Below are 24,973 nucleotides of genomic sequence, written 5' to 3' on the forward strand. Positions count from 1 at the left end.
ACAAAATTTCAACAAACCAGATGGCGCTCGCGGCGCAGTTTCTCGCGAGCAAGAGTTGCCTAACAAGGTATTTATTAAATCGCGATACACTGAGAATATCTGATAATCTGATCGTCGGACTAAGATGCAATAATCTCTCGCTCTAGGAATTAATTTATCCACTACGAGCCAACAAATTCGTTAGACTTCAAACATATAAACATTTGATTTGCAGGAAATTTCAATTAAGTAGAAAATCAAACACCTTACGCGTGTAATATAATTAAACACCAACCACAAACCCAACACTTATAAATGTTTGAAATGTCAAACATTAATAAACATCTTGAAAACGGCGACAACGAAAGTGTTTGAAATTTTAAACACTTATTATTTAGAATGTAGAATATCCTATAGAAACAGTCCATAAACATACGCAAAATGTTCATAGAATATGCTACAGAATATTTATAGAACATTCAGAGAATGTGAGTTTTTGTCTACTTCAAATGTTCCATGGAAGGTTCACAGAAACTCTGAAGCATTATATGAGAATATTCTCAACATTGTCCGATATTATTCTATGAATGATCATAGAACGATCTTGTGCTGTATGGGATGCTACATAAAACGACACTAGATGGAAATTTGAGGATGCAATACACAATTTCAGCTGCCTCTTATCATATAGATTCACGAACTTACTAAAGATTACAGTGTTTGTATAATATTTGCAACTCCAATAACATAATTTTGATTCTTGAAAGAATATATATTATAATTTGGCGATCAACATATTAGGCGAATAAGAGACTTTATGTACTTTTTAAACTTTTAAAGTTCTCAACAATCAAATATCATAGCAATAAATTTATTACAATAAATTTCGTCTAATTGCTGCAAAACAGATAGAATTACTTGAATAGAAAGCAAGTTTATAGCTTCACCTTGTCTCGGCTAAAACAGATATAGCCAGCGATATAGAGACAGAGTTAGAAAGATGAAAAACAAAGGGACAGACAGAATTGTTAAGCATCATACTATTGATTGATTTCATTGTTATTCTTTATAACCAATGTTGCAGTAATGGTTAAATGAATACTTACTAGACATATCCAGCCAAACCCTAATCTCGCTTTGGTCAAGTGTTTCGTCATCAGAATCCCTTCCTAAAGCCATTCTAGCTACTAAAGCATCTGTGAAATTTTCTGTAAAATACAATGTGCCCCACGCTTCCCCTTTACGTACAGCCTCCATTGCTGAATCTGGGTCAGGATAATATATCTAGAACAAAAAATAAAATATAAATTTTAAAATTTTGTCTTCACATTGGTTGAATTTTAAGCATTTCTAGTATTGTTTTGATTATGAAGAACAAAAATAAATATTCTCGGCACATTATGCTGTTTTATTTTCATAAAGAAGAAAACGTTGCACAAATATATAAAAAGATCTGCATTATGTAAGATAGTGTCATAAGTGATTGGACTGATTGCGAATGGTTTCGACACAACATGGTGATTTCAACTGTACTAATTTGTCATCCACTATCATTCCGTTCTGGAGAGTTGATTGTGGTTAATGATGATTAAATCAAAACTTTAATCGAAAATAATCAATACTATAATATGACACAGAATAGGTAAATATATACAATAACGGACCCAGCCTCAATGACCTTGACCTTGACATATATTGTAGAAGTCACCTCTCTGAGTGACTTTCAAAAGGTTTTAGCCGTTACTCATTGTTTGTTACAAAGTTATTAACACGAAAAGTTTAAAGAGTAGAACGTAATTTTCTGACACCGTGTAAACATTTAAGAAATTATCATGTGGTATATATGTGATAGAATACAAATACATTGACTACGGATTAGTCCGTCCTTTTTACCTTCATCAAAACAAGAACCATGTTCTATGTCTGTCAGCGCAAATCATAATACTTCCTTCTCAGTTGACTTTCCTTTGTAATAAGATATTTACAATAAACTTAAAGTGTAACAAACTCGATATCTTCTAATACTATGTAAATCACGGCAACGAGCTAAAGCTGGATGTTCAGTGCTTCTTATTTATTATAGATCCAAATTCATTCCAAAATACAATAACAAACGTTTCGGTCACATCATTGGACCATCTTCAGTGTCACAAAGTAATATCTTCCTGTTTGAAGTTAAAGACAAGTGTAAATATCATGTTTACAGACCATCGCAAGTCAGAACTAAAGTCAACAGATTAGTACTCACATTAAAGCATGGATATAGGAATGTAGGGATGGAGCATAAACTAGTTATATGGATGAGGGGGGTAAAGCCGCTGAGGGAGGGGCGACGAGGTAAATCCGCCATTTGTTGTTGCCTAAAATTCGTCTGCTTGAATCTCTTGGAAATCTGAAGAAACAAATATTGTCTTCATAAAATAAAGTTTGTAGCATCAAAAGTTTTTTCAGGCATATACATATTTTAATTTGATACTAAATTTGTTAAATTACTTCATATCTGTATCTCGAAAGAGGTTAAGGGTCTCACCTAGGCAACAACAAATGACGGATTTTACCTCGTCGCCTCTCCCGCAGTGGCTTCCCCCCCGCAACGATACGTTCCATCCCTACATTCCTATATCCATGCATTAAAGAAGTCCGCATTTACATTATCAAGTCAATAATTAAAATCATCGTCGGAGACATTATAACAGTCAATTCGCATCAGAAAGCGTAACCTAGTCCAGTCACATAACAACAGATAGTATATAATTAAATAAATAAATAAATGTATAAACAGTATAAAAGCATAAATAAATAAAAGTATAAATAAATAACTTGAAACACTCACATAACCAAAAAGAAGTCGGATTAAAAGAGTCATTTGTTAAGAAGTCATTATGGGAACACGTCGTTCACATCTGACGTATCGGCTGTGACTGGACCGAATCGAACGCTCACAAGCAACGGTGTCACGACAAACAAGCAGATAATAGCAAACAAGGTTATTTAGAAGGAAATAAGTTTAGTTATTCTCCCATTCTAAACTTATTTCCTTCCAAATAACCTTGTTTGCTATTAATCTTGTTTGCGGACGAGGCGATAATACTTATACACGAGGGCGAGGGAAACAAATCATTAACATCAGATATTCGTAATTACAACTAAAATTATAAAAGTGTTACACAATGTGTTATGTGTTACGTGTTATGTGTTATGTGAGATTCAAATAAAACAAATAAAATAAAGTTTAATCATACTTTTCGTATTATTTCTTAATAAACATGTACAATGTAATTATACAGGGTGTCCCAGAATTGTGTATGAAGCTCTCGTGAGCGGGTAGAATGCATCGAACTGAGAAGAAAAGTCCTTTGCTGTTTTGAAATTTTCGCAATAGTTAACGAGTTATTAATTATTAAAAATCACTATATTAGTCCGGCCTACCGCCGAATGCAAGCGCGCGGCGAGATGCGACCGCCTAGAGATCGAGGTTGCTAGGCGAGCGGAGAATTGTTTATTACAAGTGGCAATGGCTAGGCAAGAGCGACTTCGCCCCCCGCCCCCCGCCAGAACCAGTGTAACAGATTTTACCGTACAGATTTTGATCACCTGGTACACGGCACGGATTCCGGCGGGGGGCGGGGGCGAAGCCCCTGACCCCCGCCCTCCCGCGAAGTGGGCTGAAAACGAGCTGTCCGAGGCTCCAGTTTCGGAAAATATAACCTAACCAGGTTAGGTTAGGTTAGTTTAGGTTAGGTTAAAGCAGAGAATACTTTGTATTTAACTGTTTATGCTTTTGGCTAAAGTGAAGAATACTTTGTACTTATATTAAAAGAAACTATTTTATTATTATATTAACGATTCACTGCTTTAAATGACTTTCCTTCCTTTGTTCATATACATATTCGTCTTTTATATCTTTCAATATTCAAAATAACTACTATATTGCAAAATTTCTTTTGTTAATAAGTTATTCATAAACAACGATCGACGACTAAAACCTAGTGCGGGTTATTCGGGAAGGTGACCTTTGTAATATATGTCAATATTATGTTCTTGGTTCGCGTAGACAGCTGAAAATTCGTGCAAAATCATTAAACTTCTTTTGTTAATAACTTTTTAGTAAACAACGACCGACGGTTAAAACTTGCACAATGTTACTCAGAAGGGTGACCTCTATAATATATGTCAAGGACAAGGTGATAGGAGGTGGGTTCGCTAATCGGTAGATTTACCGTAAAATTAACTTATTAAAAAAATGTCGTATATAAACCTATAAAAAATATGATATCGGAAAATGGTGCCAAATAAAACTTTACCAGTCACAACTAACCAAATAAAAATTAATCTCTTAAAAAATGTCATATATATATAAAAATAAAAAAATATTAATGCTAAAGAACTTGGCGCTGCTACATAAAACAATATTCATTAAGTAAATAACAATATTACATTAGTGAACACTGTCAATTAACGTATTTAAACATTAGTTAGCATTGTCAGTTAACGTATTACTTGATGATGTAGCAGCGCCAAGTTCTTTAGCATTACTATTTTTTATTTTTATATATACGTGACAGTTTTTTAAGAGATTAATTTTTATTTGGTTAGTTGTGACTGGTAACGTTTTACTTGGCACCATTTTCCGATATCATATTTTTTATAGGTTTATATACGACATTTCTTTAATAAGTTAATTTTTACTTGGTTAATTTTATGTATATACGACATTTATTTAAAAGATTAATTTTTATTTGGTTGGTTGCGACTGGTGCGTGTACATGACGCCTTTTTTCCCCTTTTTTCAAAAAAGGTAATTTTTGTGAGATATCATTTATTTTTTTATTATAATCGAATGTCAACACCCAGTATATTGTAATTAATTATCGGAATACAAAAAGTTCAATTTATCATGTCAAATTTTTCTGGAATCACAAATACAAGTTTTTCGGGTTGGTCAATTAAAATCGGACACCCTATATATTACAATCAAAAGTCGACACCCAGTATATTATAATTAATCATCAGAAAATATAAAGTTTAATCTCTCGTGTCAAATTTTTCTAGAATCTCACAATTACAAGTTTTTCGGGTTGGTCAATTAAAATCGGACACCCTTTATATTATAATCGAAAGTCGACACCCAGTATATTATAATTAATCATCGAAATAAATAAAGTTTAATTTGTCATGTCAAATTTTTCTAAAATCACAAATACTAGAATGCGCACTGCTTTCTTTAGCGGAGCCGTCAGCCGTGCCGGCACTGCACTGCCGTAAACGCCGCGCCGTCTAGTGGTTAAAAGGTGAACTGTACGTTTTCCGTGACCAAGACGACGATAAGAGAGTTTCTTAATAAAATATTTCACGATGTGGACTTTGCATCGTAATATCTCCCTTCACCGAGCATGTAGGAGAAAAATAAAAACACTTTCATTATTAATATAATTCGAGTACGCAGAATCGATTGAGCCTGTTCTTAACTCGATCGATCCACGCGTTATTAAAATCCGCAAATCTCGGCTAGTCTCAACTAGTCGGCTCGCGTAAAGATACACGGTCCGTCTCTCGCTGCCGTTGCGCTGCGCATGAACTTGGCGCAAGACACTACCGTGTCTCTTGATTTCGTATATGCAATACGTTCTTTTACTAGCAAAGTTTTTTGTGGGATGGTATCGGATTGCTTGGTGCCAAGAGTATTTTTCAATTTTAGAAATTTTGTGACGATGTTTTGGTCCTTGCATCTTTTTAGGAAAGTTAGTGTTGAGATGTTTGGGTAGAGAAGACTTATATATTTAAACAATTAATTTTGTTCAGAATGTCCCATTTACAATGATTTATTTAATAAAAAAATTTGAAGCTTTTGTCTTAGTTATGATTATCAGTTTTGACTTCCGGGTTGGAGTCGAATTTTCTGTCATTTTGGTCGTGACGTTTAGTGAACATTATAGTTCACTACATTACGGTAATAAGTAATGAGTTTACGAAAGTGAAGTTCTAAGAATAAAAGATATGAAAATTTAATATTGAGTTACTTCTAGACATCTCTCTATATAAATGAAATCTGCCAGTGACTGAGATTTGGTAGAAAAAGGGGTAAGAGGGAGAAATTTGGTTGGCCATTACAAAACTTTTTTTTAATGATAAAAATAATAGAAATAAGTAAAACAGAAAACTTAGTTATAGACCTAACATAATAGCACTTATTATGCATTTATATAATAATTATAATATTCACTTACTTTTATCATTGTTTCGTTATCCAGAAATTTAAGATATCGACAACTAAGAAACGTGAAAGTACAATCCTCCGAAATGGGACACGTCATATTTTCATAAAACATCTCATTGTTCACGATAGCTAGCTTCAGTCCTGTTGGATCTCTTCCAATTGCCAAGCAGAAGAGTATTACTTGCATTACTGGCAAGGCGAAAATAAACAACATTACACTGTGGGAAAATAAAGTTTTGATAAATTAATATTATATAATAATCAAACAATTTCGTTTATTTCTGTATAATTCTGGTAAAAAATATATATAACATAGATATATATATATAGTGTTAACATAGATATATTAATTTTTATAGAAATGTTGTACAATTACGAAATTGAAGTTCTAAGAATAAAAGATGGAAAGTTAATATTTAATTATTGTACAAATAATTGCATAATTAAAAACATACCCAACATTTCTCCACATACGCAGGAAATTTTTCTGTAGAAGTGCTTTAATCTTGCCCCAACTAGTAATCTTATAACAATTTGTAAAATCACAATCATCGCATTCCAAAATAGATCCAATCTTCGTACCTGGCAGTGATTTGCCATTTATCTGTATTGAACATTATTGTTTGTATTAAAATCACATACTTAATGGATGCTATTATAATCGAGATTATATTATATGTAATTGAGTTTATTTTAAAAGTATGTTAGAGATTTACGTATGAAGTTGCTGTTTTTGACTGAAAGTTTGACATTTTTTTTATTAAGAAAAACATTTTATTTTCAATCAAGTATATATGTTTTCATATTATCGATACGCTTTTGTCATTTCAACAGCAGTTGGTTTATATCGTTGCTGTAGAAGTCTAATAAACGCGTAGCAATAAAGTCACATAGAATGCATGGCAACTTCATAGGTAAACTCCTGATATAATCATTTCTTATTTGTCTTCTCTCACTTGATCAAAAAACATTTAAATCATAATATATCATGATGATCAGAACGTTCCTTCGAATTTTCGCAACATGTATTAGTAAGTTACATTATGTATACATTATGTAAGTTATACATTATATTACATTATGTATGTATACATTATTAAATGAAATAAGACGCTTTAATGTTTGATAATTAATAGCTGAAAATTTTCTATAGATTTCATAAAAGAGTTGATTGAAATCGATTGAGGTTTGTGTGTGAATGTTTTGAATATGAAATAAAATAAAATATAACTTTGTCATGTAATGCCTTTTTACTATTTTTATGAACAGAATATCATAGATGAAACATGTTAAATTGGGTTTACGAAATTCCGTCGAGGTGACATAGCACTCGAATATGAATGCTCTAGGCGTCGGTGAAGTTGGCACCTCGACTTTTGGCACCGCAAGTTTTGACGCAAGTTCCCATTACACCCTCAATAGTTCTACAGTTCCTGATAGGTTTTATCAATAGTTCCGTCGAAATACTAATAAAAAACGAATTTCCAAAAAATGAGGTTCCAATTTCCCGTGGCACCTCAATTTTCGAAAAAATCCATTCCAACTGCAGAATCTTATAGTTCTCGAAGAGTTCTACAGTTCCTGATATAATATAACAATAGTTCCGGCCATTAAGTATTTTTTACAAAATTTTGAAATTTTACGCTGGCACCTCAACTTAGGGAAAACGTCGCTTCAACCATCGGATGTTATAGTTCTCGAAAAGTTCTATAGTTCCTGATAGATTTTACCCTGAGTTACGGGATGTAACTATTGGGTTGGCAAATAAGTTGGTTCGGTTTTTTAAGGTGGAATAAAATACAATTTTTTTGATACACGAAATAAATTTTAATCAATTATATATTGACCATTTTTATTGATGACTTCTTGCCATCTTTCCACCAACTTCATTATGCCGCGTTCGTAAAACATCTGAGGCTTATCGGCGAAAAACCAATCCAGGTATCTTTTGACGTTCTCTTCATCCTTGAAGATTTTTCCGTTCAAAGAGTTCTGCAACGACCGGAATAAATGATAATCGGAAGGGGCCAGGTCCGGTGAATACGCAGGATGAGGCAAAACATCCCAGCCAAGACTGAGTAATTTGTTCCGAGTTGTCAATGATGTGTGAGGTCTGGCGTTATTGTGGTGGAAGACACCTTTTCGATTTATCAATTCTGGACGTTTTTTGCGGAGTGTTTGGTCCAATTTTGTTAACTGCGAGCAGTATATGGTTGAATCAATCGTTTTGCTTGACGGTAACAGCTCGTAGTAAATGACACCTTTGAAATCCCACCATACGGAGAGCATAATCTTCTTCGGATGCAATCCTGCCTTCGAGGTTGTTTGTGGTGGCTCGCTGCTGTGTCCCCATGATCTTTTCCGCGTTACATTCTCATAGACGACCCATTTTTCATCTCCTGTCACTAACCGCTTCAAAAATGGATCGTTTTCTTGACGTTTCCGCAGCAAATCGCAGATGGATATGCGAGTGGCCAAGTTGGCCTCGGTTAATTCATGCGGCACCCACACATTGAGCCGAGAAACGTATTCCAGTTGGCGCAAATTGTTTTCTACGCTTTATATGAGATATATTAAGTGCTGTAGCAATCTCTCGCACCGATTGGGATGGATTTTTATCGATGATAGCTTTGACATTACTTGAATCAATCTCGATCGGGCGACCGGAGCGAGGCGCATCATTGACGTCAAAATCTCCAGAACGGAATTTGGCGAACCACTTTTGACATACGCGTTCTGTTAAGGCATCATCTCCATAAACACGGCATATCTTTTTATGAGCCTTTGCAACTCGTTTGCTCTTCTTGAAATAATAGAGCAAAATATGACGATAATGCACGTTATTTACTTCCATTTTTACAGCTACGCAGCACACATAATATTGATGTTAGTCAAACCAAAATTTACAGAAAGGTTATGTGAAACATGTACTTTTAAATGCACTCTGAAGTTGCGCGATAGTATCGAGAAAAACAAGAGTGAATTGGAAAGAAGTTGCACCGAAGCAAAAACCGAACGAACTTATTTTCCAACCTAATATTTTGTAATAATTTTTTATTCTCAGCGCTAACACCGCAAGCGCAAGAGTGAAGTCAGGGATGTTACGGATTCTGGCCGACCTTTTGACTTTAATTACTAGTTCCACAATAGTTCCAAAGCCTCCGATAGGTTTCAGGCACAGTTTCGGCCTCTAAGTATTTTAAAAAAATTTTTTAATCCAGGTGTCAGCACCGCACTACAAGAGTAAAGTACCTCTTCGCAGGCAGTTCCTACCGACTTTTTGGCTTTAATTAATAGTTCCACAATAGTTCCGAAGCCTCCGATAGGTTTTAACAAGAGTTCCGGTCTTTAAACATTTTTAAACAATTTTTTATTCTCGGAGCTGGCACCTTGGCACAGGAACTCTTGTTAAAACCTATCGGAGGCTTCGGAACTATCGCAGAACTACTAGAAAAGAGCAGAAAGTCGGCCAAAACTGCCAGCACCTCATAGTTTACTCTTGGGTGCGGTGCCAGCTCCGAGAATAAAAAATTGTTTAAAAATGTTTAAAGACCGGAACTCTTGTTAAAACCTATCGGAGGCTTTGGAACTATTGTGGAACTAGTAATTAAAGTCAAAAGGTCGGCCAGAATTCGTAACATCCCTGACTTCACTCTTGCGCTTGCGGTGTTAGCGCTGAGAATAAAAAATTATTACAAAATAGTTACATCCCGTAACTCAGGGTAAAATCTATCAGGAACTATAGAACTTTTCGAGAACTATAACATCCGATGGTTGAAGCGACGTTTTCCCTAAGTTGAGGTGCCAGCGTAAAATTTCAAAATTTTGTAAAAAATACTTAATGGCCGGAACTATTGTTATATTATATCAGGAACTGTAGAACTCTTCGAGAACTATAAGATTCTGCAGTTGGAATGGATTTTTTCGAAAATTGAGGTGCCACGGGAAATTGGAACCTCATTTTTTGGAAATTCGTTTTTTATTAGTATTTCGACGGAACTATTGATAAAACCTATCAGGAACTGTAGAACTATTGAGGGTGTAATGGGAACTTGCGTCAAAACTTGCGGTGCCAAAAGTCGAGGTGTCAACTTCACCGACGCCTACATATGGCCAATCGAAAATTTACGTATGCATTGTTACAAAATGCTCTTCGCATTTCCTTTGGTAACTCATGTGTGAAAGTTTCTCAATCTTGCAAAATCGTCGAAGTTTGAAATCAAGGATGTTAATATCAATATGATGGGCATAGATGGAAGATAATTGATCAAATAATTGCACGGATTTGGAAAGAATACAATCGAAGATGGAATTCTGCGTGACTAGCTCGTTCACGAATTCCTATGAATGCTGTCCAACAATAAGTCATACAAATCAATACCCAGAATTTTAACTCCATCGAATCAGAATTAATAAAATCGTTATCCGCTAGATCCATTCCTTTTATGTGCAACAACTGAGACACGCGACAGACCTCCGTCGGAACATACTTGCTATTATACTATACTAGCTTTAATACCTGGCCTTGCCCGGTAGAGTTTACATTAAACAGTGTTTAATTAACTTGTAATAGGTATAAATATATATTATATATAATAGTATAGATAGATTATTTTCTCTAAAAAGAATTATTTTTAAAAAAAAGACGTTAAGACCTTCTTCTTGTCAAGACGAACAAAGTGATATAACACACTTGTGGGTACAGTTCATGTTTATTGAGAAAACGCATTTTAAAATATACACTTTCAAATTTATATAATAATAGATAGAATAGAAATAGAAATAGATAGATAGATAGATAGATAGATAGGTATAGATATAGATTGTATTACTATATTACACTATTACTATTACTATTATTGTATACTATTATTAGAGGAAAAGGTGGTAATGTGGCCCTCCATTTTGTATTTGTGTAATAAAAGTCATAAGACATTTTGGAATCAATTAACACACGTCATAGGGTTCTTTAAGTCATTGGTTATACAGATACTGTATTTTGGATTAAACGAAATACTAAAAGATTTAGAAAAAACCTATATTTTTCAGAAACACTATGGCAAAAGGAGATAAAGTGTGGGTATTATGGCACCCTGGGGACCATAATAAATGGGGATCATAGTACGAACTAAAATACTTAAACTCAAAATAAAATCAACATTTAGTGACTAAAGAACTCTCTTCAAAAACCAATAAAATTTATAATATTCTCAGTATATAAACTTAAAAAAAACTTAAAAGAATCAACATAACAATAATTCCTTATGAAAAACAATTAGCGGCAGAAATCGAAGATATAATATAATATTCTTTTTCTGCTCCCACGCACTCATCGTGTGCTCACATTTGACAACTTTGGCACTGAACCCACTTTTCACCACCTTGGTCGTTGGAATAACTCTCATCGCAATAGATGCAATTAACATCAATATTTTTTTTAGACATATTTGCTTTGTCTTTAAGAGAAGCGTCGTCGTCTGAGTCAGAATAATTTTTGTTAATGTCATTGATTTCTTCGTCACTATTAGAGCTACTGGCTGATGGAGCTTCTCTCTTGCGCTTATTGCGCTGACCACCCCTGGCACGACTATTCCCACCTCGACTGCGTCGACGATCACGTCCGGGACGACTTTCTGACCGTTTTAAAGATTGTGCCAACCGATTTTTGTAGGGAGAAGATGTGAGCACTGTTGCTGATATTGACTTCCTTCCTTGATTGGAGGTCTTTCTTTTGGACCCAGAAATTGGCTGAATGTCTTCCGGCAAAATAAGATGATTTCTTGATGTTGATAAACTAGATTGAGCAATGGTTATCTCTGATATAGACTGGTCAGTGATTGTTAATGTTATAGGCTGTTCAATGTTTGTCACTTGTGTAGGTTGGTCATTGTCTGCAGATAGTTCCGGTTGATCATTAGCCGTTCTAGTGCTTGGAGGTGTTTGTGTGTTTGATGTCTGTGCTTCCGCCAGGAAATCAGCGTCTGTAAAAATTTGAGGATTGAAGAGATATACTCCGGTTACTCTAAATCCGTTAACCGCCATCTCGCTAGTTGAACTTTTCAAATAAGCACGCCCAAATAACTCAGCTATGTCATGAAGCTTCAGCATCCTATGAGAATGCAATAAGAACTTGCGAATCTCTTCACTGTAATGACTCTTAAATGCATCCATGAATGTCCTCTCTAAAGGTTGGAGTTTGTGCGTCGTGTGAGGAGGAAGACTTACAATGGTGACGTATTTTTCGCGGGCAAGTTCTAGAAGTTCCAGATTTCGAGTATGACTGTATGTCCATCAAGTATGAGCAGCACTGGAGATTCTTCTGTTGGATTTGTCTTCCCAATGAAGTGTTGAAACAAATCCGCGAATAAATTATTTTGTGTCCAGCCAGAAGGGTGGGCTTTTCCAATGGCAGGAGGAGCAAGATATCAGAAAGTCTTTCTGGGGAATATCATCATAGGCGGTATAAAGTTTCCAGCAGCACTCATACAACAAACCAATGTCATTAACGAGCCTCGTTCGGCTGCAGTTAAAACTCCTATTTGTTTCTTGCCTTTCTTGCCGACAACGTATAGTATTTTTGTTTGACAATTGTCAGCCCAGTTTCATCCACATTGTATATATGATCAGGAGGGTAGCTTATTTTTTCAATCTCGGCTTGTAAAACGTCAAAAAACTCTTTAACTGCTTCGCGGTTAAAACCTTGAACACGAGCATATGATGTACCCATTGGTTTTCTAAGTGACAATTCATTCTTATGCTTGCTTAAAAAATAATCCAATCATGCTTGTCCTGCCGCTTCATTTCTAAATTGGTTGGAAATATTGTTTTTCAGTGCTAATTAATAGGCGATTCGTCGAACGTCTACGTGTAAAACCATAATATTTGGCTTCCATGAACAAAAGATAATCGACCACCTTTTTTTCTAAAAGAGGTGGGAATATAGGCTTTCTACCTAGTGGTTTTTGCACAACTAAGTCTGTAGATTCTTCTGAATCCTTCACCAGTCTTCTCAGTGTAGTTCTGGGCACAGAAAATCTTTTCACAACCTTCTTGTAACCCATACTTTTGTTTCTGACTGCTTCAACTGCATCTTTCATTTGTTTCGGATCCCATTTTTTTCTTATTTTTTAATGGAAAATTGTATTACTGCGAGGCATCTAAAAACCAATTATTAAATTAATAAAAAAATAATAATATCTATCTATTGTAAGTCACCGCGAAGCAGTCAAAGAGTTTTTTGACATTTTACAAACCGAGTTTCCAATACGGCCCCCGAGGTCATGATACAAACAGCAAGAGGGGGCCGCATTGGAAAATAGCATCATGTTTGCAAAACAATAATAAGAAAAAATAAGCAAAAATATTGTAATTTTACCTTTAATATTCAAGGTGGGATGTTGTCCTTTAATTTAAACACTTCACAGTCACCTAAACCTCGATTTTTTAGTAGTTCTGACAAAAATTTTCGACACGTAAAAATTTTACTTGTTGCGTGCACCGACAAGTCGCAACAAATGACAGATAAATTGTCAGGCACCGACATTTTAGGGTATTTCACTGCTATTCTAAGTGTTAGGATGAATAGTGTAAGCAAGCATTATGTAGTAATGCGGATGCGCGTTAATGTATGTTGGTATAATTTAGTTTTATTTTTAAGTTAGTAAGACTTTGTTTGCTTTGGTCGCTTTCCCGCGTTTTTTGTGTGTTAGACTTACTTCCGTTGTACCTTACAATACGTTTGTTATTCCAGTTTATGTCGTTACGTTTAAGTTTACTTATAATAAGTTGTATAACTACATACGAAGTATATAAAGAGTATAAAGAGTATCGTACCACGCTCGTGATTTATTTGGCTCATGCAATAACCCGATCACTAAGTTTTACAAAGTACGCTAAACAAATTTTAGATGGCGTTACTAGTTAAGTTAATAAGCGAGGGGGCCAATATATCAGCAGGAGTCATATTACCATCTTTTCCTCTACTATTATATTTTGTCAATTTCAATGTTTTATTGGCAATCATTATGAAAATTAATGGAATTTATCAAAATATTTAATATTATTATATAGCGCATAGTGATGAGCTTATCAGCGGATCACAACGGGCATAGCACAGCAGGTGCTCGCATCTGACGATGAGTCGCACTATCCTTGTTTACGTTCCGTATTCCGCATTGGTTATTTTTTATTATAATTCAAAATTTAGGCCTCGGACAAAATTTTGCAAAAGGCAAAATCATCTTATACTTCACTCAGGAATAGGACCTTTGAAGAACAAACAGTTGTTCTGAATCATCTTGTATATTATGCAATAAGGAACAAGTTACAAGTAAAGAATACATATTTGTATACATACGCGAAGTAAAATTACAAGTCATAACTTTATGTTTAGTGAAACAATAGTGACTATAAAAACTGTAAAATAAATAAACATAAATATAAGTATTCTGAATAAAACTAATAAAAAGAAAAATATATTATTAACAGGTTAATACAAAATTAAGGCAAACCAACAATATACTTGTACAACTCGTACAACTCGTACAACAGTAGTAACATCACGTGAGATATGGAATCACACTAAAAAACATCTCACAGAGGTGAAAACAATACGCCAAGTACATAAACAATCCCAACTTATACGCAACAAGTTAAAAAAATATTTCTTATAAAAATCAAAACTAAATATAAAATCACTCGTTAACTAGTCAAGTATCTAGAAGCAATTCAGTTTGAGTATTTTACTCAAACATTTTCCATGCATACTCTCTTATCCAATGACGTCATTGAAGTACTTGACATGCCCGGGTCGTATTGGTCATGTATTCTTGTAAATTTGTACAGTATCTTGATTTGTACTGTATTTTGTATCTTGATGATTTTCAGTAATAACTCACAAATGTTTAGTTGGAAATATTAAAATAAACACTTTTACAGTTATACAGACTAGCAAAGTGATTATAAATATATCTTTTCATTACTTATTGGATAAGAGAGTATGTATAGAAAACGTTTGAGTAAAATACTTAAGCTGAATTGCTTCTAGATACTTGACTAGTGAACAATTGACTTTATATTTAGTTTTGATTTTTATAATAAATATTCTTTTAAACTTTTTACGTATAAATTGGGATTTTTTATGTACTTGGCATATTGTTTTCACCTTTGTGAGGTTTTTTTAGTGTGATCTCATTGCTTTTTCTAAAAGTTTTATATATTTTTTCTGGAAAAATTTATGTAATTTTAGTATTTCGAGACTAACTGCACTTTTGCATTTTCGTATCATTTATTAACACACTCTCTCTCTTCCTCCCTCCCTCCCTCCCTCTTTCATGCTCTCTCGCTCTTTCACTCTCTCGCCTTCTCACTCTCTCGCTCTCTCTCTCGTCCTCTCGCTCTCTCGCTCTCTCACTCTCTCGCATATATATCTATCTCTATCTCTCTTTCTCTCTCTCTCCCTTGCGTTCTCTTTCTCCCTCTCACTCTCTCTCTCTCGTTCTCTCTCTTTCTCTCGCTCTCTCGTTCTCACTCTCTCTCACTCTCTCTCGCTCTTTTGCCTTCTCTCTCTGGCTCGCTCGCTCGCTAATAAATTAAATCATGCATATGTGAACGCACCTTGAGGGACAAAATGGCTTTGCATGTGTACATGCGAGCATACGTATGTGTGTCTGAACCTGATTACGGAAAAGGAGAAGAACGAAACATCAGAATTCTAACATACGATTACAATATCTCAGGATTGACTGCACCAATCTTATTCGAATTGGTCGCAATCGAAAGCTTGCAACCATATTTATCTTATAAAAGAGCCATTAGATTTTTGATAACAGCTTTAGTTTCTGAGATATTTTAATTGAAAGTTTGTGTGACAGGAAATTCCGGATAAGCACTATATGGTAGGACGCAACATCTATGCAGTGGCTCTCATCATTCGGAACCTTGTGTCTTATGTGTACTTGGTGTCGCGACGCTACCGCGTCGTTTATTTGTGAGATCATTACGATCGCACTTCGTCATAGAAATTTAAAGACATCCGTTGCACAAAACTCGATGGCGCAAACTTAGGAACTTATTTCATAACAGATTTGTATAATGTAAAATGGAGTAAATTCTTACGTCATAATGATTCGCTATTCCATTAGTGGAGTCATGAATCAAAACCTCTTTACTTTGATGAAAGTTGAGACCGACAACACCGGACTCTTCCGTTACGTATATCGACTCGTCTTTTTTGCCCCAATTCAAAGAAGCCTGTGCAGAAATAAGAAAATGGTTAGTGATAATATTTGATTGACCGGAAAGTGCGGATCTTTTTAACAAAATTTAAACGCAGAACTGTGTCAATTCTTAATACAAAGTTATGCGTTTAAATTTCTTAAAAAAAGGTCACAAATTTTCCGGTCGACCTATTATTTAATAATTAATAATGATGATAATCTTTAATGGTGATGATACAAAGTGATCTGCCAAATTAAGTATAAAGAGTAAATCAAAATAAATAGAAACGTTTTGCATGAATTAAGGTAAAAATACACCTTTACACACCACCCTCCAAATGACTTCCGATTGACCTTGACGTTGACCTTGACTTCTAAGAATGTCAAGGTCATTGACCTTTCCCGCCGCTCATTGTTCATTAAAAAGTTATTAACAAAAGAAGTTTGAATAATTATTCACGTAAGGGGACACAGTGCCGATATCTTAACCTTGATTTTGACATATGTATATAGAGGTCACTTCACTCAGTAACTTTCTACAAGTTTTTGCCATCGCTCGTTGTTTATTAAAAAGTTATTAACAAAAAAATTTAATGAATAGAGCATAATTTTAGGAAAGAGTATATTTAATGGAATTTTAGCTTTAAATCAGAAATAGGTTTGGGTTAGGTTATATTTTCCGAAACTGGAGCCCCGGACACATACGCATGGATCCTGCCGGGGGGAAGAGCGAAGCTCGCGAAGCGGGCTGAAAACCTAAGATTAGGTTAGGTTAGGTTAAGCTTCGCCCCTCGGCGGGATCCGTGCCGTGTACCACGTGATCAAAATTTGTACGGTGAAATCTGTTACACTGGCTCCGGCGGGGGGAGAAGCAAAACCCCTCTTCTCGCCCTCCCGCGAAGCGGGCTGAAAACGAGCGTACGTGTCCGAGGCTCCAGTTTCGGAAAATATAACCTAACCCAAACCTCTTTCTGAAGTAAAGCTAAAATTTCATCAAATATACTCTTTAACTGTTTAATAAACAACGAGCGATGGCTAAAACTTGTAGAACGTTACTGAGGAAAGTGACCTCTATAAGATATGGCAAGATCAAGGTATCAGCGCTGTGTCCCCTTATGTGAATACTTATTCAAACTTCGTTTGTTAATAACTTTTTAATGAACAATGAGCGGAGGGAAAGGTCAATGACCTTCACATCCTTAGAGGTCAACGTCAACGTCAAAGTCAATTGGAAGTCATTTGGAGGGTGGTGTGTAAAGGTGTACTTTTACCTATAAAACATTAATTATACAGTATTTATTGACATTCAAAACCGAAGATAATACAATATAAGGCGACAATATAAGTCATTGGCAGTGCTACAGTCAGTGGCACATACTAATAAATATTATATTAATCACTATACTATACTCATAACTGATAAGAAACTGTTTTTGATATTATTATGATTGTACTAATTATTTATTTAATACATTTATGAAAATTCCTGCAATTCTAACCTAAAAAATTATAAGTGCCAATTACTGTATATGATATTAAATGTGCCAATGACTGTCGCCTTTACCCTATTATACTACAAAATATTTGATACAAGTTTGTAATATTGATATTAATATCTAAAGTAAAATATGAAGAAAAATAAAACTTACAATATAAGTGAGTATGATAAAAAAATAAGATAAATGTTAAATTAGTTAAATTATTGACTTCAGCGATTTTAATTATTTGTAATTTTGTAAACAATGAGCGACAGCTGAAGCTTTTTGTAAGCTGAAACTTTTGTTAATCGAATCATGTTCTTGATAATATACATCAAGGTCATTGAAATCGATGAGGTTGCTTGTAGTAACATTTAGTAAAACTAGTATATAATAAGATTATATATAATAATATAAGAATTACAACACTTAAAACATAAAAATTAACGTATCATTACATTTGAAGATATGAATTAATAGTTGAAATAAATATGAAATAAATGATATGAAATAAATGATTAAATATCTAAGTAATTAATAAATATTACAACTAACAATATATAGATTAGTTAAATATAAATTATTTAGATTCAAACTTCTTTATATAACATGCTGAACAAGTTGATTTTACATATCTGCACTCAAAATCGTATGAGATAAAAATTATTTAAGGTAAAGTGTGCAGTACTATCAAAAATGGTATTTCGAAACTTTTGCTCACCAAACTAATATTATTCGAAATATTTAGTTCCGTCGCAGATTGCGTGTATTGTCCTTGCTTTCTAGACAGTTTCAGAAAAACTTCTTCAAGAGAAATACAGTTGTACATTTGTAGGAGAGTCCTGGGTGCTTCTTCGGCCAATAATCGGCCGCTTCTCATTAAACCGATCTGTTAACAAAATAATTTTCACTATCACTTTGCATATCTTATAAAAAAATTTATATATAATCTTCTCTTTTTTCATCCATCTTCTTTCATCCATCTACCCTGTTTTTCCTTCTCTAACTTCTTTACTATTTTATTTGTCTCTTCCTTCCTCTTATATTAGACCTAGAGTTTATTCTTTTTCTAATATTCAGAATATTTCGCGAGATCTCCGGATTTGAATCCGTTAGATTTTTTCTCGTGGGGATACTGCAAAGAAATTATCTACAAAAAGCTTTCCGACAACGTAGAAGAATTAAACGACAAACTCCACAATGCCATTTGGAATATCGAAGATACAATTATGGAGCAGATTCCGATAAATCTACTGAGACGTATGAGAGCTTGCGTTGCTATGGACGGTGGCCATTTCGAACATTTATTATAAATCTTCCAAAACTAGCAACATCTGTCCTTTTCAGGGCAACCAAATATTTTCTTACGTGGAACATTTCTTAGGTTTGCAACATTTATTACAGTGATACTAATAAATATACAGAGAAGAAGCAAGAATTTCGCGCGTAAAATTAGCTGCGGCAACGCGTGCGTCAACCACTTAGAAGCCTGCCGCAAGTTGCCTGATTCGTTGACGCACGCTGCCGCGATCTTAGCTTTAATGCCGAGTATCGGAATCGGTTCCGGAAAGATACGCGTCGGGTGTTCAGAGATGGCGCGCACTTCTACACTCAATGACGATACCGGTGCATGTCTTGTGTTGCACCGTGATTCCGTTTGTTTACAAATAAAGTTTCACGTGCGTTTCAAGTGTGTGAGTGTTAAATAAAGTAAAATAAAAGTAAAGTGAAGCGAAGTAAAGTGAAGTGTGAATAAAAAGGAGAATGATGTGAATAAGTGTGAAAGAGAAAGATTGGCAAACCATGCTTCGCATGTGTGTGCGCGTACCATTGTGTAGCTGTTTTCCACAATTATTGCCAGTTTGTGTTCTGTAGCATAAACTACATTTTCACTACTGACAATGATTATTGGAATACAGCTTGCGTAGTGCAGCGACTAGCCGATTGCACTCCAAGTCAGCGCCCGCGTCGTTGGTGAGTGGCGCCGCCCCTGCCTACCTCCTGTACCCGACCTGTGGTACGCTCATTATTTTCATTTATATCTTGAAAAGTAAGCTTCCGATAAAGTTTTGCAAGAGGATAAAGTGATTCACAATTTACTCAAGATTATGTGGCTTTAATGATAAAAGGTTGTTCTGACTCACCCTGTGTATTGTAATAGGGAAAGGAGGAATAATTGAATGTATTATTGCCGATATACATAAATATGGATAATAGTTACTTATTTTACAGACTTATATGTATTTTTTTGTATATGCAGATAGATCTATTTATTATCGGTAAAATAATTTAATGGTAGATTAAAACATTCGATTAAATCTACAGTTACAGTTATCTTCAATGCAACTAAAATTGATTGATAATGTTATAATTCTTCGATCATTCCCGAATCCAAAAGACGAGCACGTTAACTCTCATGTTGGTCTTTAATAATATTTGGTTCATGCAAAATAATGTGGAAATATTGTGTAGAAGAAGGGAAAGTAGATTCAATAAATATACACAGTAGAAGAAACAGGAATTATAACACCAAACATATTATACTAATGAGTAAACGTGATTTCAAGTGTATAATAATTATTTTAGTTTATTGGTAAGAGAATTTATTTTAAGATCAAACGTTATTAAATTCCTTTGTTTCCTTTTTAATATTTAATTTACAACATTTAATTACTTATATATATATATATATATATATATACAGGGTGTTTCAGACCACCCGTACAGCCATTTTATTTCGGAAATAGAACATTTTAGAGAAAAATGTTTCAGACAAAAGTTGTATGGCTTCGAGGGGGACATAAGATGGTATAATTGGTTTGACCTTGAAGAGTTACTTGATGGTCACATGAAGGTCATATTCAATTTCTTAAATAGAACCTACTATTTCTCATTATATGTTCTTGTAGCTTATCTCGAGAGCTTTCCAAAACACTATAATAAAATATTTTTTCATTGAGTACTTTTCGAGTTATGAGGCTCCAAAGCAGTACTTTGCAGTACTTTGACATAAAGTACAAAATATGTTGTATGTTGTTATGTCATGGTGTCAAGTAAATCCTTAGGTATTATTTTAAGGTCAAATTACCTTTTCACTCAAATCTCTGTAGTTATGCATGTTTAAAAACATTTGGATCATCCTACTTTTAGCGCTATCCAGGAGCAACGACGTGGACGTAGTAGAATTCTGTTCCCTTTGGGGTGTTGGTTTAACGTGAGTAATCCCCTTGCCTCTCACGTGGGTGCGTGCGTGCATGCGTGTGTGTGTATGTGTGTGTGTCTGTATTCAAGTAAGGTAGTGTTCAAAGTAAGCACCATTCTTTTCAATGCAAACGTCTACTCTGTTTTGAAAAGAATTGGTTGCTCGAAGAATTTCATCGCTACTTAAAGATTGAATAGCTTCTGTTATTCTGTTAATCATGTCATTCCTTATAGTTGGGCGATCACGGTATATTATGTCTTTTATCCTTCCCCATAAATAATAATCCAGGACAGTGAGGTCCGGTAATCGAGATGGAAAATCGATTGGACCATATTTACCTATCCACTTATTGGGAAACATATTATTTATCACTGCACGAGCAACTCTGGATGTATGTGACGGGCATCCATCTTGTTGTTCCTGGATAGCGCTAAAAGTAGGATGATCCGAATGTTTTTAAACATGCATAACTACAGAGATTTGATGAATAGGTAATTTGACCTTAAAATAATACCTAAGGATTTACTTGACACCATGACATAACAACATACAACATATTTTGTACTTTATGTCAAAATACTGCAAAGTACTGCTTTGGAGCCTCATAACTCGAAAAGTACTCAATGAAAAAATATTTTATTATAGTGTTTTGGAAAGCTCTCGAGACAAGCTACAAGAATATGTAATGAGAAATAGTAGGTTCTATTTAAGAAATTGAATATGACCTTCATGTGACCATCAAGTAACTCTTCAAGGTTAAACCAATGATATCATCTTATGTCCCCCTTGAAGCCATACAACTTTTGTCTGAAACATTTTTCTCTGAAAGGACGTCATATCGAAATATTTGACTAACAAATATAAAATGGGACATCCTGTATATATATATATACAGGGCTTTCGAAAAGTAACGGACCCACCCCCTATCTCAGAATCTATGCATCATAGGGAAAAATGACCCCAACAAAAGTTTTATGGTTCATAAAGTTCTGTTTTTTTGTGACCTCAAATTTGACCTTGATCTCGACCTTGAAGGTTATTTGAAGGTCAATTTGCGTTTTTTAAATGGGAATTGCTATTTTTGACCCCGGATTTGGAAAGAGCGGGAAATTTTACGTTCAGATATGTAATCTTGTGATGGTCAAAATGACATCCAAGGCTGATCTTCAAGCCTTTTGACCTTTATCAAATCACAGTTGGTTTCTCTCACTCTTAGTCTTATCCAGGGACAACGAACGTGGACGTGGTGAGAATCTGCCCACTTGGGGTGCTTGATTATCGTGAGACCCCTTGCCTCTCACGATTTGGGGTGCTTGATTAACGTGAGTCCCCTTGCCTCTCACGATTTGGGGTGCTTGATTATCATGAGTCCCCTTGCCTCTCACGATTTGGGGTGCTACTCGCGACTCATTATTTAGATTGATTGAAACATCTTACAACAAATGTTCGAATTGTTGCCCTTGAACTGCTTGGCAATGTGCCAATCTATGATAAAAACTTGAAACCGAATTCCTGTAAGTTTCCTCTGGTATGACGTCTATTTCACGGGTTCTCCTATTCCGCAAATCATCTAAATCTTGAGGCTTCGTAGTGTAGACCTTCCCTTTTAAGTACCCCCAAAAGAAATAATCTAGAGGATTCAGGTCTGGAGATCTAGTTGGCCATTCAATGGCACCCCTACGCCCGATCCATCTGTCAGGAAATGTTTCGTCCAAATATCGACGAACGTTAACTCCATAATGTGGAGGAGCCCCATCCTGTTGAAAGTAAATGTCATCAAAATTACCATCTGCTAAATTCCGTATGGCTGGTATAATTTGTTCTCGAAGCATGTTTTCATACATCTGAGCTGTTAAATTGCCCTCGATGAAAAATGGCCCAACTGGTCTACCGTTGAAAATACCAGCCCACACATTAACTTTTTGGGGATGTTGGGTGTGAGTATCTCTCATCCAATGAGGATTATCATCACTCCAATATCTGCTATTTTGTCTATTTACTTGTCCATTTAACTCAAATGTGGCCTCATCGGAGAAGATAATGTGGTTGAGGAGTAAAGGATCATCGTTAATCATCTGCATCATAATTTCACAAAACTCCACTCGTCTGTCAAAGTCATCTTCAGATAGTTCCTGAACCAAACGGATTTTATATGGATGCCATTTGTTGAGCTTTAGAATTTTATGTACAGATCCAACCCCAATTTCATGCTCTTGTGAAACGCGAGGTATGCAATAATGAGGATCTTCGACGAATGACTGTAAGACACTTAACGTTTTTTCATCATTCGTTGCTGACTTAGGTCTACCAGGTTTTTCACGATCTTTAACACTACCAGTTTCCTCAAAACGTTGAATTGTACGTACAACAGTACTTTTGGAGATGGGATTTTCCTCTACTCTGAAAGTTTCATTAAATAGTCGCAATACCTGCCTATAACCTCTTTGTAGATCACCCCACCCTCGCATTATTAACAGAGATATTCGTTCTCGTTCAGTGAGGTGTGCCATGTTTGAGTTAACTACCTATTTGAACTCAGAAAATGAACTAAATTATGAGTGAACAATGCGAATGGCCGCACTCGTCTTGGACTCGTGCGTCCAACTTCCGAGATTTGGGCGATTTCTAATTCCTCTGCACTTGTATCGTAATGTACTATTTACCCATGTTTTACATGATATCTAGAGGGTTCTTTAATGATTGATTGAATTGTCGCAATTATTTAATTAACTATTGAAACTGAGCATAACTCCCCTGTTCACTCATAATTTAGTTCATTTTCTGAGTTCAAATAGGTAGTTAACTCAAACATGGCACACCTCACTGAACGAGAACGAATATCTCTGTTAATAATGCGAGGGTGGGGTGATCTACAAAGAGGTTATAGGCAGGTATTGCGACTATTTAATGAAACTTTCAGAGTAGAGGAAAATCCCATCTCCAAAAGTACTGTTGTACGTACAATTCAACGTTTTGAGGAAACTGGTAGTGTTAAAGATCGTGAAAAACCTGGTAGACCTAAGTCAGCAACGAATGATGAAAAAACGTTAAGTGTCTTACAGTCATTCGTCGAAGATCCTCATTATTGCATACCTCGCGTTTCACAAGAGCATGAAATTGGGGTTGGATCTGTACATAAAATTCTAAAGCTCAACAAATGGCATCCATATAAAATCCGTTTGGTTCAGGAACTATCTGAAGATGACTTTGACAGACGAGTGGAGTTTTGTGAAATTATGATGCAGATGATTAACGATGATCCTTTACTCCTCAACCACATTATCTTCTCCGATGAGGCCACATTTGAGTTAAATGGACAAGTAAATAGACAAAATAGCAGATATTGGAGTGATGATAATCCTCATTGGATGAGAGATACTCACACCCAACATCCCCAAAAAGTTAATGTGTGGGCTGGTATTTTCAACGGTAGACCAGTTGGGCCATTTTTCATCGAGGGCAATTTAACAGCTCAGATGTATGAAAACATGCTTCGAGAACAAATTATACCAGCCATACGGAATTTAGCAGATGGTAATTTTGATGACATTTACTTTCAACAGGATGGGGCTCCTCCACATTATGGAGTTAACGTTCGTCGATATTTGGACGAAACATTTCCTGACAGATGGATCGGGCGTAGGGGTGCCATTGAATGGCCAACTAGATCTCCAGACCTGAATCCTCTAGATTATTTCTTTTGGGGGTACTTAAAAGGGAAGGTCTACACTACGAAGCCTCAAGATTTAGATGATTTGCGGAATAGGAGAACCCGTGAAATAGACGTCATACCAGAGGAAACTTACAGGAATTCGGTTTCAAGTTTTTATCATAGATTGGCACATTGCCAAGCAGTTCAAGGGCAACAATTCGAACATTT

General features: G+C 35.2%; 2 protein-coding genes across 4 annotated transcripts in view; both read right to left on the reverse strand.

The window, feature by feature from the left end:
- The window catches only part of LOC105279119 (ABC transporter G family member 23), a 142,990-nt gene that overhangs the window by 12,189 nt on the left and 105,828 nt on the right, over window positions 1-24,973 (reverse strand). For all 3 annotated transcript variants that reach the window (XM_011338687.3, XM_026975336.1, XM_011338688.3), the window contains 5 exons: window positions 18,613-18,780; window positions 16,313-16,447; window positions 6,652-6,800; window positions 6,207-6,414; window positions 1,086-1,263 (listed from right to left, as the gene is read on the reverse strand). In XM_011338687.3, the coding sequence (XP_011336989.1) occupies window positions 1,086-1,263; window positions 6,207-6,414; window positions 6,652-6,800; window positions 16,313-16,447; window positions 18,613-18,780 (838 nt within the window). The remainder of the gene's footprint in view (window positions 1-1,085; window positions 1,264-6,206; window positions 6,415-6,651; window positions 6,801-16,312; window positions 16,448-18,612; window positions 18,781-24,973) is intronic.
- Window positions 10,993-15,282, reverse strand: LOC113563589. Its single transcript, XM_026975337.1, has one exon. The coding sequence runs from the start codon at window positions 12,365-12,367 to the stop codon at window positions 11,537-11,539; it is 831 nt and encodes a 276-aa protein (XP_026831138.1). The 5' UTR covers window positions 12,368-15,282; the 3' UTR covers window positions 10,993-11,536.

Source organism: Ooceraea biroi, chromosome 2 (genome assembly GCF_003672135.1).
Source record: "Ooceraea biroi isolate clonal line C1 chromosome 2, Obir_v5.4, whole genome shotgun sequence".
In the NCBI taxonomy this organism is placed as follows: Eukaryota; Metazoa; Arthropoda; class Insecta; order Hymenoptera; family Formicidae; genus Ooceraea; species Ooceraea biroi.